The sequence below is a fragment of the Poromitra crassiceps genome (assembly GCF_964638095.1).
Source record: "Poromitra crassiceps genome assembly, chromosome: 10".
In the NCBI taxonomy this organism is placed as follows: domain Eukaryota; kingdom Metazoa; phylum Chordata; class Actinopteri; order Beryciformes; family Melamphaidae; genus Poromitra; species Poromitra crassiceps.
Window position 1 is genome coordinate 17,213,501 of NC_139631.1, and position 14,143 is coordinate 17,227,643.

The following is a 14,143-nucleotide window of genomic DNA, read 5'->3' on the forward strand; positions in this document are numbered from 1 at the left end:
TTGTGACCATATTTGTGTTACCGTCGGTAACTGACTGATGTCTTTGTTTGATCTAGAATGTGAGCAGGGAAAGTGCATGATGCCCCCCCCCCCTCCCTCCCTCAGTCACTGCTGTCAAAGTGTCCTTGACCAAGCCACTCGACTCCCTAATGGCTCCAGTGGAGCTGCTTGCTATTCAGCAGGAGAACACTGACTTTTAACCCGACAGCTGCGTGTGAGTCTGTGTACTAACGGCTCAAGTCAAGGGTAGGTTTCTATTCCACCTGTTTGTAAGGGTTGCATCAAATCCACAGAGCCATTCACTTCAGTGCAGCCTGCCATGGAAAAATAAGTATTAATATGGTCATCAAAATAAGGATCCACGTGTTCACTTACTGTACACGTAGTAGGTGAAATGCTGAAACACAACCAGAACCAGCAGACCGTGGCGGATCAAGAATGTGCCTGCCTGGTGTAGCAGCTGTAACTGGGCCTGCTACATTTTGGATAGAGAAATGTTCTCTATCCTACACACACGCTGTGCTGTGTAGTTTAGGCTAAAGTGTGTGAAGCAGGGAGTTACTGGCAGACTGCATAGTGCAGTCAACCAACCGTACCTGGATGGAAACGCTTGAGTGACTGAGCAGTAGGGGTGGGAATCACCAGATGCCCACGATACGATACTAAAACGATACTTGAGTCACGGTACGATAGTATTGCGATATTGCCGATATTGCGATATATTGAATATTGCGATATTTCGATATATTGTCTAACTCCTTTTCCTACCTTTTCCTTGACCTCACCGGAAGTAAAACATGCAGTGTTTTTTTGTTTTGTTTTGTTTTTGCCCCACATGTAGGCTACATTATTAAGCTTCTCTGGACTCAATATGCCACTGCAGGCGCGGACTGCAACATCGGGCGCTTTGGGCAGATGCCCAGTGGCCTGGCATGGCATGGCCTGCAAAAAAAGAAAAAAAGAAAAAATGAAATATCGATAGTTGGCGTCCAAATATCGATACAATATCGTCAGGCAAAATATCTCGATACCATGGTGTATTGATTTTTCCCCCCACCCCTACAGAGCAGCAGTATGGTCCATTGTAACGTTGTTTATTGTATTCCATAACATCAACACAGGACAAACTGGCAGGAGCATCATGTACAAAACAGGTGGTTGTAATGAAGCGCCATGCAGCCAGGGAGCAGGGAGCAGGGGTAATGGTGCTAGTGGCAGGAAGTGGGTATGCTGGCAGTACAGATGGGCACACTGACCCCACCATCCCATAATAAGCCAAGGCTAATTATGCTGGTGGTAAGTCAATAGTTCTTATGCCCCAGAGAAAATGTTGAGCATACTCCATATTAACGTGTGTGTGTGTGTGTGTGTGTGTGTGTGTGTGTGTGTGTGTGTGTCTGTGTGTGTGTTTGCGTGCGCGCGGGCGTGCGCGCGTGCGTGTGTGTCTGTGTATCTTCAACTACCCTACTGTAGCTAGCTAGCCAAATAAAACACGAGGAAAGGAAAGCTCATGTGGTTTGCAAACGAAAGTCTGGCAAATTCATTTAGCTGTGCCTCTGCAGTACCTCACCTCAGTCAGCAGCCTCCCTATAACCTGATGTGTTTCTGTCTGGGGATCTTTTATAGGAATTTGTCTCCTACAAGTGAAGCTCTGTGTTGTATTATATCCACTCTAAATTGTGACAGTACTGAGCCTTTAATTTGATAATCTGTCGACCTTCACATTGTGTAGAAACGTTGTCTTACAGTGCCCTTAAGCCACACTGTGGTGTGTGTCTTTTTACACGTTGTCTCTTGTCTGTGTGCTTCTGGGCATTTGATCCAAAGCGTGATAAAAAGTAGTATTTCAATGACGTTATGGATACATGTAGTGGAAAGCCCTCTGTTCACCCAGGGGCCCACCACCGCTGCCAGCTGTTTCCCAGCTGTACTCAGCTCGCAGGCTGGCTTTTCACAAAGCTAATTTTTAAGCAGCAAACGAGCACATCTTCAACAGCTATGTCATTGTGTATGTTTTAGTCCTACTACACCTTTGCCAAGTTCCCACTGAGTCACAACCTGCACAAGGTGAAGAGGAGGAGGAGTTTGACAAGACATCGCCTTGAAAATGAGATTAGACTTTGACTTGAAAGACCCCATAAAATAAAATAAAATAAAATAAAAAGCACTTGTGAGTTGTGAAGCAGCAGGGTTCAGCATTAAGGATTTTTTCCACTTCTCATTTTGCTGAAAGAAAATTCTGCAGGAGAACGTTCACAATCAACACATATGCAGGAGAACGTTCACAGTCAACACATATGCACTATGCAGGAGAACGTTCACAATCAACACATATGCAGGAGAACGTTCACAGTCAACACATATGCAGGAGAACGTTCACAGTCAACACATATGCAGGAGAACGTTCACAGTCAACACATATGCAGGAGAACGTTCACAGTCAACACATATGCAGGAGAACGTTCACAATCAACACATATGCAGGAGAACGTTCACAGTCAACACATATGCAGGAGAACGTTCACAATCAACACATATGCAGGAGAACGTTCACAGTCAACACATATGCAGGAGAACGTTCACAATCAACACATATGCAGGAGAACGTTCACAGTAAACACATATGCAGGAGAACGTTCACAGTCAACACATGCAGGAGAACGTTCACAATCAACACATATGCAGGAGAACGTTCACAGTCAACACATATGCAGGAGAACGTTCACAGTCAACACATATGCAGGAGAACGTTCACAATCAACACATATGCAGGAGAACGTTCACAGTAAACACATATGCAGGAGAACGTTCACAATCAACACATATGCAGGAGAACGTTCACAATCAACACATACTGTATGCAGGAGAACGTTCACAATCAACACATATGCAGGAGAACGTTCACAGTCAACACATATGCAGGAGAACGTTCACAGTCAACACATATGCAGGAGAACGTTCACAATCAACACATATGCAGGAGAACGTTCACAGTAAACACATATGCAGGAGAACGTTCACAATCAACACATATGCAGGAGAACGTTCACAGTCAACACATATGCAGGAGAACGTTCACAGTAAACACATATGCAGGAGAACGTTCACAATCAACACATATGCAGGAGAACGTTCACAGTAAACACATATGCAGGAGAACGTTCACAATCAACACATATGCAGGAGAACGTTCACAATCAACACATATGCAGGAGAACGTTCACAGTCAACACATATGCAGGAGAACGTTCACAGTAAACACATATGCAGGAGAACGTTCACAATCAACACATATGCAGGAGAACGTTCACAGTAAACACATATGCAGGAGAACGTTCACAATCAACACATATGCAGGAGAACGTTCACAATCAACACATATGCAGGCACTGTGCCGCCTTTTAATCACAAACACACGTCTGGAAGTGAACTCAATTTTCTGTTTCGCGTCTTTAAATCTATCTTCGGAGGTGGAAGACCCAGAGTCTGTCTGTTAACAACATAATAAATGTGTTTTCTTTGCTGTTGCTCTTTTTGATACTGGGCGTAAAAACTTAAATTCATTAGTTGCAAGAGGTCCATCATCTGCCTTTGGGCATGCAACACACGCGCACACACACACACACACACACACACACACACACACACACACACACACACACACACACACGCGCGCACACACACACACACCCCGACACACACACACATGCGCGCACACACACAGAGATGTTTCTCTGGGCTGAAATAGTGGGGCATCAGCATGTGTTGGAAATATTTAGTCAGATGATCTTGGACCATAGTTAACTATTAGTCTGCCTGCCCTGGAGGTGAGTTGCTATCTGCCTAGTCAACCCTATCACAGGAAAGATATTCAACCTGGGCAGGTTTCTATTTTGGTTGTGAAACAGAAAGTCACTCCTTCTGTCTCACAACAACCAAAATAGAAACACGCCCAGAGTGACATGCTCAGTTCAGCTCTGGGATCTTGATCACTTTATCAGAAGAACATTAGGCTCCAACAGTAACGTAGGACAGAGTGAATTTAGACACATGGCTGTGTGTTTCTTTTCTTCATGCAGGCAGCGTCAAAACAGTGTTGCAGAAATCCAAAATAGCCCATCAGATTATAGCTGCGCCGCAGAATAGAGCCGTGGAAGAATCCAGCTTTTCTTAGTGCACACAGCTGTAGCCAGGTGAACCGGAAACATCAATAAACTAGCCTCGTCTCTGTTGTTTTTGCAAAATACTCCAGTTATTTTAGACCTGTAGGCACACAGGAAGTTTGCTTTCATCAAAATGTGTCTTGTTGATTAGTCTGGAAAGGGAATGACTTGCCATGCAGCCCGGGCTTTATCTTCTTTTTATTTTGTGTTTGTTTATCCAACGTTTTAGCAGATTAGTGGATTTATTTGAAGTTCTTCTCATGTTTTCCCCACAGGGAGGCGCTCTGTCCGTGACTGGGCTCTCAAGATGTCTAGCCTGCTGTCGCTGTAAGGAGGAAGACCACCACATTAGGATCCACACAGGACCCTGATCACCACCATGCCTCGCCCAAGTTTCAGGCCCAGCTCCAAGCCTGACTCTAGCCCTGTCTGGCTTATCTGTGTCCTTCTGGGTCTCTCTACTGTACACACCCACGCCAAAGATGGTAAGACTCTCACTCCCTCAAAAGATAAGCCCACCCTTGTATACTCTTATACTGTTCTATCTGATGTTCACTGCATTCCAGGAATGACTTTGAGATGATGTGTGTTCTAATTGTTCCAGTTGTGTTGTACCCACCCACTTCTCTCAACCCGCCTTCGTCTACTTGTAAATTCCTACATTTCTCAGAATTCTCCTCATGCAAAAAGCAACATTTCTAGTGGCTGCAGTGCATTATGGTCTATTGAGGCTGCTGTGGATGGAGAGAGGGGTCTCTCTGCCTCTTCTACAATGGCTTTCTCTGTGTACCATTGTTGAGCATTGGCGCTAAATGGTGAGCCTCGGAAGAACTTACCAAAACCCGACGTTTACCTGAATGTCTGACTTCTTTACCACTTCAGTCCTGCCCTGCTCCTGGTCCTAGCCAGAGTATGATATCACGTGTATTGTTTGTCGCTGAGTGTCAGTATGCGTGTATGTGGGTTATTTTATTTGTATTGTCATTTGTGTCCAAGCAAAGTCAAACAGATATGTTATCTGATAGCTGTCCTATGTCCTCCATAACCCCTGCCCAAAGACTCACCGAGTTCACTATTCTTCTTGTGATGATTGTATGACACAATGGAATTAAATCTCACTAAGGCACATTGGCTCAAATTTTCCATCTAGTAAGATGCTTCAGAAGCAATGCTGTGCTGTGTCTTTCAATCTCTGCTCCACCAGTTGAGTCGGTCTAACCTTTTGTGTGTGTGTGTGTGTGTGTGTGTGTGTGTGTGTGTGTGTGTGTGTGTGTGTGTGTGTGTGTGTGTGTGTGTGTGTGTGTGTGTGTGTGTGTGTTACAGTCCTCCCTGTACCCCAGCAAGTGAGCCTGTCGGCCAACATGGAAACACAGCAGCTGTCTTTGTCCTGGCTGGGAGGAGCAGCCACGACCTTTGACGTCATGATTCTAAGGACTGAACTCGGTGAAACTGTCTTCAACGTAAGGGCTTTTCTATGGGTTTTTTTACGTTTTAATTTTGATTGTTTTATATTCTGTCTTATGTATTTTCTTTTCCTTTTGAAGCCATATTTAGTTTATTGGCCCCATCTGCACATTTAGCTTTATTTATCTGTTGTGACATAAACTAAGATGTTCTTTTTTTCCGGGGACCCACGTTTTAAAAATGACAAGTGTCATGTTCTCTGATGTTTTTATACTGGAACAGTGCTGACGTCCAACATAGAATGTTGTTTGTCATAGAATGAAAACAATATAAACCTGGAGTTTTTATCCGAACATGATACAATGATAGATACATGAGGAACATTTATTGACACATCAGGGCACTTCTAGAAGGTCCTTCATGCTTATCTCTCTGGCAAGACTAAAAGTCTTTTCTGAGCAACAAACCACATTCATTCCCACAGACAGAATGAGAGAGTGAATTAAATCCAAGAAATGTCTTTGTCATAGGTAATTAATGATTTATACCACATAAACCAGCCAATTCGAAGAGATATACATTTGATAAATCACATCTTTGTTTTATGCACATGTTATTGAAAACATATACACATGTTAAATACTTTATAAATTAGCCCAAATAAATGCATTTAGGCAGTGTTAACAGGCTGTCTCGTTGTTTATACACATTTTACTTAAGGCGTTAAGCTAAGGCTCTTGTTTTCGTCTCATCAGTAAAACAAACCGGTATTTAAGATGTGTACAATAATTGTATTGTAAAATACTAGATTTTCTGTGTGAAACTTAATAAAAATATTGATTTTTTCTTTTTTTAAATAAAAGAGTATGGCATAAATTATGCAAATTTATTTGGCGACCCAAATAAAATCGCCTGCGATCCACGTCGGTGGCAACTCGCAACCCAGTCTCTGGGAATGACTGATGATGAGTTGATGATATAGATGAGAATAGGTTGTGTTTCATACCTGCTTGCACTTAATGAGCTATGGCCATTGTTATAAAGACTAGTAACAGAGCTAATTATTGTGCTTGCAGATAGGCAAGCACAATCTTAGAATCTCTCATACTTCTTTATCTTTATTCTTTATTATTGTGCTTGCAGATAGGCAAGCACAATCTTAGAATCTCTCATACTTCTTTATCTTTATTCTTTATTCTGTTTTCTTCTGGTCAAAAGTTGTGTTCGCCATTTCTCCTACAGTTTTCACACTACACAGACATGAGAGACATCAAAACGTGCGGCTCATTGAGGAATCGTGTGCATTTGGATTGCTAAGGGTTTCGTTCGCCGGTTTTCGCGATATTCGCGTTAACGTATGATTTTTTTTCCCATTCACTTGAATGGGGTTTCGAAATCGTTGGCATTAAATTAGCTCTAGCTCAGACACCGTATGATCTGCTATTACCAAACTTTGTAGGTAGGTTTACAGAGTCACCTTTTACTCTGTGCGGGAAAATTTTAGTATTTGACCAGATGGTGGCGCTATAACAGCCGTCCTTACGTTTTGGTCCATAACTTTTGAACCGTAAGGGCTACATTCAAAATTCTTTTTTCCCTGGATTCCTTGGGTCATTCCGCATCTGCTGATATAGGCCCCGCCCATTTCCGTCTAACTAGATTTTCCGCCATTTTGAATTTTGTCGAAAAGCGTTTTTTCGCTATTTCTCGTTCAAATTTCGCCCAATCTTCACCAAACCACATCACAGAGCGTGTGTGGACTGTCCCGCACAAAACTTATTTTGCGTTTTTTTGAAATTCCGCACCGTTGCGATATAATCGACTTCCAAAGTTCTGTGGGTGGGGCCTATTTCACAAAGATCGTCCGATGCGAACCAAACTTGGTCCAGGTGTGGAAGGATGTACTCTGAGCCTATAGGAGAAATATTTTGTCATTTCGCCTCTAGGGGGCGCTATAGCAGCATTCAGAACCTGTCCCTTCTAAATTGTTTTATTTTGAAGGGCGGCAGGAAGTGCTGATTCATTGGAATTATGGCCAGCCTTCCTTCTTGTATGACACTTGACACTTCTGAGCTGATTTCAGAAAAGAAAGTGTCATTTGGCCTGTAGGAGGCGGGGGTGGGTGGGGCCTACTTCACAAAAACCGCCATAACTCCGGACCACATTGTCCGATCCGAACCAAACTTGGTCCAGGTATGCACATATGTACTCTGAGCTGATCAAAATAAAATTGTGTCATTTCGCCTATAGGGGGCGCTATAGCAGCATTCAGTAGCTGTATCTCACAAACTGTAAGAGCGACTGTTCCCAAATTGGGTACATAGGTTCATAGAGTACTCTTCTAATCTGGCCTAAAGAATTATACCAATTGACCTCACGGTGGCGCTATAGCTGCCCTCTTTACGTTTTGGTTTTAAGTTTGGAACCATAGCTTCTACGATCAAAATTCTTTCTGCCCTGGTTTCCTTGGCTCCTCCCGCTTGTACTTACAAAGGCCCGCACATTTCCCGCCCACAACTACTTAGTACACCCTAGCAACGATCTACGAATGCCCTATACCGATGAGCCGAAAACACCATAGCATCCAGTTAATACACCCTTGCAACGGCCTAAACACGTCCTAGCTACACATTGCCGATTGGGGCTGTATTGATAGTGGATGGGAGGGCGGGGTCTAAGGCAGGGGCGGTGCAAGGGGGGCGGAGCATCACGGGGGAGCAAGCACAATCAAATTTGCTTCAGCAAATTTAGCCCGTTCTAGTTCTTTATTCTGTTTTCTTCTGGTCAAAAGTTGTGTTCGCCATTTCTCCTACAGTTTTCACACTACACAGACATGGGAGACATCAAAACGTGCGGCTCATTGAGGAATCGTGTGCATTTGGATTGCTAAGGGTTTCGTTCGCTGGTTTTCGCGATATTGGCGTTAACGTACGATTTTTTTCCCCATTCACTTGAATGGGGTTTCGAAATCGTTGGCATTAAATTAGCTCTAGCTCAGACACCGTATGACCTGCTATTACCAAACTTTGTAGGTAGGTTTACGGAGTCACCTTTTACTCTGTGCGGGAAAATTACACTATTTGACCCGATGGTGGCGCTATAACAGCCGTCCTTACGTTTTGGTCCATAACTTTTGAACCGTAAGGGCTACATTCAAAATTATTTTTTTCCCTGGATTCCTTGGGTCATTCCGCATCTGCTGATATAGGCCCCGCCCATTTCCGTCTAATTAGATTTTCCGCCATTTTGAATTTTGTCGAAAAGCGTTTTTTCGCTATTTCTCGTTCAAATTTTGCCCGATCTTCACCAAACCACATCACAGAGCGTGTGTGGACTGTCCCGCACAAAACTTATTTTGCGTTTTTTTTAAATTCCGCACCGTTGCGATATAATTGACCTCCAAAGTTCTGTGGGTGGGGCCTATTTCACAAAGATCGTCCGATGCTAACCAAACTTGGTACAGGTGTGGACGGATGTACTCTGAGCCTATAGGACAAATATTGTGTCATTTCGCCTCTAGGGGGCGCTATAACAGCCATCCTTACGTGTTGGTCCATAACTTTTGAACCGTAAGGGCTACATTAAAAATTCTTATTTCCCTGGATTCCTTGGGTCATTCCGCATCTGCTGATATAGGCCCCGCCCATTTCCGTCTAACTAGATTTTCCGCCATTTTGCATTTTGTCGAAAAGCGTTTTTTCGCTATTTCTCCTTCAAATTTTGCCCGATCTTCACCAAACCACATCACACAGCGTGGGTGGACTGTCCCGCACAAAACTTATTTTGCGTTTTTTTGAAATTCCGCACCGTTGCGATATAATCGACCTCCAAAGTTCTGTGGGTGGGGCCGATTTCACAAAGATCGTCCGATGCTAACCAAACTTGGTACAGGTGTGGACGGATGTACTCTGAGCCTATAGGACAAATATTGTGTCATTTCGCCTCTAGGGGGCGCTATAGCAGCATTCAGTACCTGTAACACCATAGCATCCAGTTAATACACCCTTGCAACGGCCTAAACACGTCCTAGCTACACATTGCCGATTGGGGCTGTATTGATACTGGATGGGAGGGCGGGGTCTAAGGCAGGGGCGGTGCAAGGGGGGCGGAGCGTCACGCGGGAGCAAGCACAATCAAATTTGCTTCAGCAAATTTAGCCCGTTCTAGTTTCCAGTATTCTCGCTCGCGTGCCCGGCCGCGGATACAGCTCGCATGCTGCGCGTGCTCGCACCTCCACTGGCAAGGCTTATTTCTACCGTGCAGACGCAGCTCACACGCTGCGCAACTGGCATGTGCAGTTGAACAATTGAGGGCCGTGCAACCCCTCGTCTTATCATAGTAGTGATATAGTCATATTCTTGTTGTTGTTGTTCTACATGAACCACAGGGGACGGTGTCTGTGACAGTGGACCAGGTGAGTGGTCGGCACCAGTGGAGCTGGACCTCTGTGGACCCGCTGGAGTGTACCTCACTGTCAGTCCAAATCCGCTCTAGCGATGGGCAGACCACAAGTGAATGGAGCGACACTCAGATACTGCAAGGTCAGAGGGACAATAGTTACTATCATTCCAGAAGTCAGGAAGTACAGTGAAGACTATGGGATGCCAATAAACAAACAAGTACAGAGATCGTTTTAAGCTGTCAGGTTTGCAAGTCTGATTCCAGAGAGGATTTACCAGAAATCGGTGACTGGAACAACAGTATACATTTATTCCGCATGAGAGAAATTGAGTCCGTCTTCAATTAGAATTTCCCCCCCTCCCTGAAATTCTGTCTCTTACTCTGCTGAGTACATAGTATACATCTAGATGTTTATCTCTCTCCCTCTCTACATCTTTGTCTCCTTATGTGTCTTTCTCCTTCTTCTTCAGGAATGGATCTCCCCGTGAACGAGGGGTCCAATATGTATCCTCAAGACAGAGTTGTGAGCGTGGGAACCAACACCACCTTCTGTTGCATTGTGGGAGAGCGGAAGCTCTTCGGTAGCGTTCTCTACAAAGCCACGGTCATGAATGTGACGCGCCTGAGTAGGCGGACCTATGCCGCCACAAGGATCAACCAGGGACCTTCTAGCTTCTCAGGAACCAATGTCTTCTGTGTCGACCAACACAAGACGATACTGACCGGAGCAGTGGTGTTTGTTGGATGTAAGATGGAGTGATGGGTGCAGGGTTAAGAGTGGAGCTGTGATGGTTGTCTGATCTGAATTGGATAAATGCAGCTTGTGTGGTGGGAGAGAGAGACTGAGGGATAAGGAAGTGGGTCAGTCAGGCAGACGACTGTCCTCAGAATTATAGGTGTGACTGTGAATAGATTGGTCACTGTGAGATCGGAAGTATTTAACAAAGTTGTGATGTGTTTTTCCATAGTAAAGATAACAACAATTTTATTATGCAACAGGACTTTATCTGAAAACGTTGCTGATACATGGCAGTGATTAACAGCTAATCAATTGCTCTAGACTATATCAAATTATATCAGAATGTGCTTGCACATATTGCTTTTTTAATATGCTTTGGCTTAGGCTTTATCCTGAATATATAAATAATCAGATTTCTACTTGTTGCGCCCTCCCCCCACACCAGACCCTCCCCTGCCCAGTGATTTAGTTTGTGAGACTCGTGACCTGACATCAGCTGTGTGCCAGTGGAACAGAGGACGAGACACACACCTGTATGGCAAGAAACGAAAGACATACTACACACTGAATAACAGGTACCACACACACACACACACACACACACATGCACACACAACCTTACAGTACACGGTACAACAAGGCATGTCAGGCACAGCAAAGGTTTAAAATTTAAAAATGCTTTCCAGCAGAATATACAGTAGCTGGGGAAAAACACTTGATTATGATTCATGTTCATTTCACTTACACAAATCAGAACAGTAATGAAGAAATGTTTCGGCAGCATGTCACATTGTCACAATATCACAGTATTTATCAGCAAATAGGAGGCGTCACATTGCTTGAACCTGGTGCAGCCAGCAGTGACTTACTGCACACTGCTGACTGCTGAGACTTACTCACTTATTTACACGTTTGTTCCACCTTTAAATCAGAAGCCATGATTGACAGATGATTTGTAAGCTGCTTTTCACTCTATTTGTGATGTGTTGGTGTTGGACATTCCTTGCATATCTGATCAATGACAATCCAACTCTGATATAATTTATTGTGACAAGTTTGGGGGTGGATTGAATTAATTATCCCTTATCATTTTATTTGCAGAGACTGAAAGTGTACTGCAATCTATTCATTGTCTCTTTGGACACACAGCACAATAAGCTTATTTAATCACAGCCACAGTACAATAACTACAGTATTCACCGTATGTTTCCAACACAGATATCAGCCAGTTACTTCCTATTGTGTTTACACTTCCTGTGACAGTACAGTACTAGTGAGCAGGTAAAACAGACGGTGTTTTGAACAGGAAGTCGTAGCACAACTGGGTCAAGTGGGCGGGGCTACATAAGGTGAATACCTCGCTCCAGAGCCGTATAATAGAAGAGTTCTGACATCTCCATTCACTCCAATGGACCAGTTTTTTTTCCAGGAAGTAGAAAGTGGAACTCTTCAGTAAAAAAAGCAGCACTGTCGAGTTGCATCAAAATAGACAGTGTTGTACTTTGAAAGGGTTTTTCATCCCTTGAAATGAATCAAATTGTACATTATCTGCTTTATTTTAGCATGCAAAAGTAGCGCGAGACCCATTCCTGGCTGTTCATTGGCTAATGATTCTTGCATTTTGGTCCTCCGATGACGCCACTCTCTTACTAGAGGACACTACCTCGCTCAAATCCAAAAGGCCATTGAACCCTAATAGAAATGGGGGACATGGAATGAGTGAGGCAGAGATGCAGTATATATTAGAGACACACATACGGTCCTGTTGGGACTTTGTCTTCAGCAGCCAGTGATCCCGGTGATGGATGGTGAATAATTGGGACGTTGCATGAGCCAGGAAGTGGTCAGAAGATATCCCTGCATTGTTTATGGTTGTTCACCCACACATCTTTCTCCAAAAAAAGAAACAGAAAAAAGATCAGGATAGAGAGAGGGTTACAAGGACTATAAAGCACTTAGCCTAAGTAACCACTTGCTGCCTTTTAGTAGCCATTTAACATTGACAGGGGATTGGCCGGATGCCAAACCTCTTACAGGAATTGTGCAGGGGGCTGGCCAGAACAGAAGTCACATCAGGAATGTGTCTGTAGATTGGGTGAGAGAATCTGATTGGATTGGTAATTGTCCATATTATTATTATATTATTATTAGGGAACTAGGGATGTTCATCAATTATCGAAAATCGATAATCGATCGTTAAGGATTGGAATCGATCCTGTGGCATTTGGATCGATTTTTTAATTATAAATTTTTTTTTTTTTTTTTTTTTTTTTTTTGGACTAGGTTTGGGTGGAATTCGTTCCTCCTCGCCCCACTCCATTGCACAGCCGACTAACGTGAGGTGGAGCTTCATATAGTCTCTAGTTTTCTGGCTGGGCATGGGCCTTTGTGCCAACAAAACTGTTTTAAACATGAGAAATTCACACCGGCATGCGCCGGGGACAGCAGTGTTGAAGAGGAGACACATTGAAATAAAGAGTTAATTGAGGAGAACATGTTGTCTTTCGTATTTTCTGCCATAGGCATTCATTTTGTTAAAAAAAAAAAAAAAATGAAAATATTGAAAATTTTCTAAGTATTAATAAAATCGATAATCGATAATTGATCGTTAATTCTCACCGATTATCGATTTTGGAAAATTTTCAAAATGAACATCCCTATAGGGAACCCTATTGTATTTGCTGTCACAGGAGTTTAGCTCAGTAGGTCAAGTGTCTGGAAGGTTGTGGGTTCAAATCCAGGCTTGGCTTTTCTGAAGTCATTGGTTATCAAGAACAAGCGATATGTGTTAGGTAAAGGTAAAGTCCCAACGATTGTCACACACCTGAGTGTGCGAAATTTGTTCTCCGCATTTGACCCATCCCCTGGGGGAGCGGTGAGCAGCAGCAGTGCCGCGCTCGGGAATCATTTGGTGATCTAACCCCCCAATTCCAACTCTTTGATGCTGAGTGCCAAGCAGGGAGGCAATGGGTCCCATTTTTTTAGTCTTTGGTATGACTCGGCCGGGGATCGAACTCACAACCTCCCAGTCTCAGGGCGGACACTCAAACGACAAGGCCACTGAGCCACTGAGTGTTCTAATCAAAAGTCTGGCCATTGTTAATACACTGTAACATTGCAATGAAATGATGAACTTTATCTATCTGTGTCCGATCTTCACAAGCTGTCAATTTTTGTGTCTTTCTACCTTCTGTTGTGTCTGTCTAATGTCTATTCAAATTGTGCTTGAAGCTATGTATGTTTTGCAGTGGTAGTACTAATTTTATTACAACATTTTAAGGAACTGTATGGAGGGCAAGAACCAGAAGGAGGCAGTTTGCAGTCTGCCCCAGTGGGATGGTAACTGGACCCTGGTAGCTAAGAATACACTGGGCCAATACAGCCTGAGCGACTCTGCTGAAGTCAGTCACAGAGGTGGGTGTCTGTTGACCGTACC

At 43.6% G+C, this 14,143-nt stretch overlaps 1 protein-coding gene across 1 annotated transcript in view; it reads left to right on the top strand.

The window, feature by feature from the left end:
• The window catches only part of lifra (LIF receptor subunit alpha a), a 33,331-nt gene that overhangs the window by 6,754 nt on the left and 12,434 nt on the right, over window positions 1-14,143 (top strand). Inside the window, exons 2-7 of the mRNA XM_083643901.1 lie at window positions 4,439-4,648; window positions 5,487-5,623; window positions 9,955-10,108; window positions 10,439-10,714; window positions 11,153-11,282; window positions 13,988-14,121. Of these exons, the coding sequence (XP_083500027.1) occupies window positions 4,543-4,648; window positions 5,487-5,623; window positions 9,955-10,108; window positions 10,439-10,714; window positions 11,153-11,282; window positions 13,988-14,121 (937 nt within the window). The 5' untranslated portion in view covers window positions 4,439-4,542. The remainder of the gene's footprint in view (window positions 1-4,438; window positions 4,649-5,486; window positions 5,624-9,954; window positions 10,109-10,438; window positions 10,715-11,152; window positions 11,283-13,987; window positions 14,122-14,143) is intronic.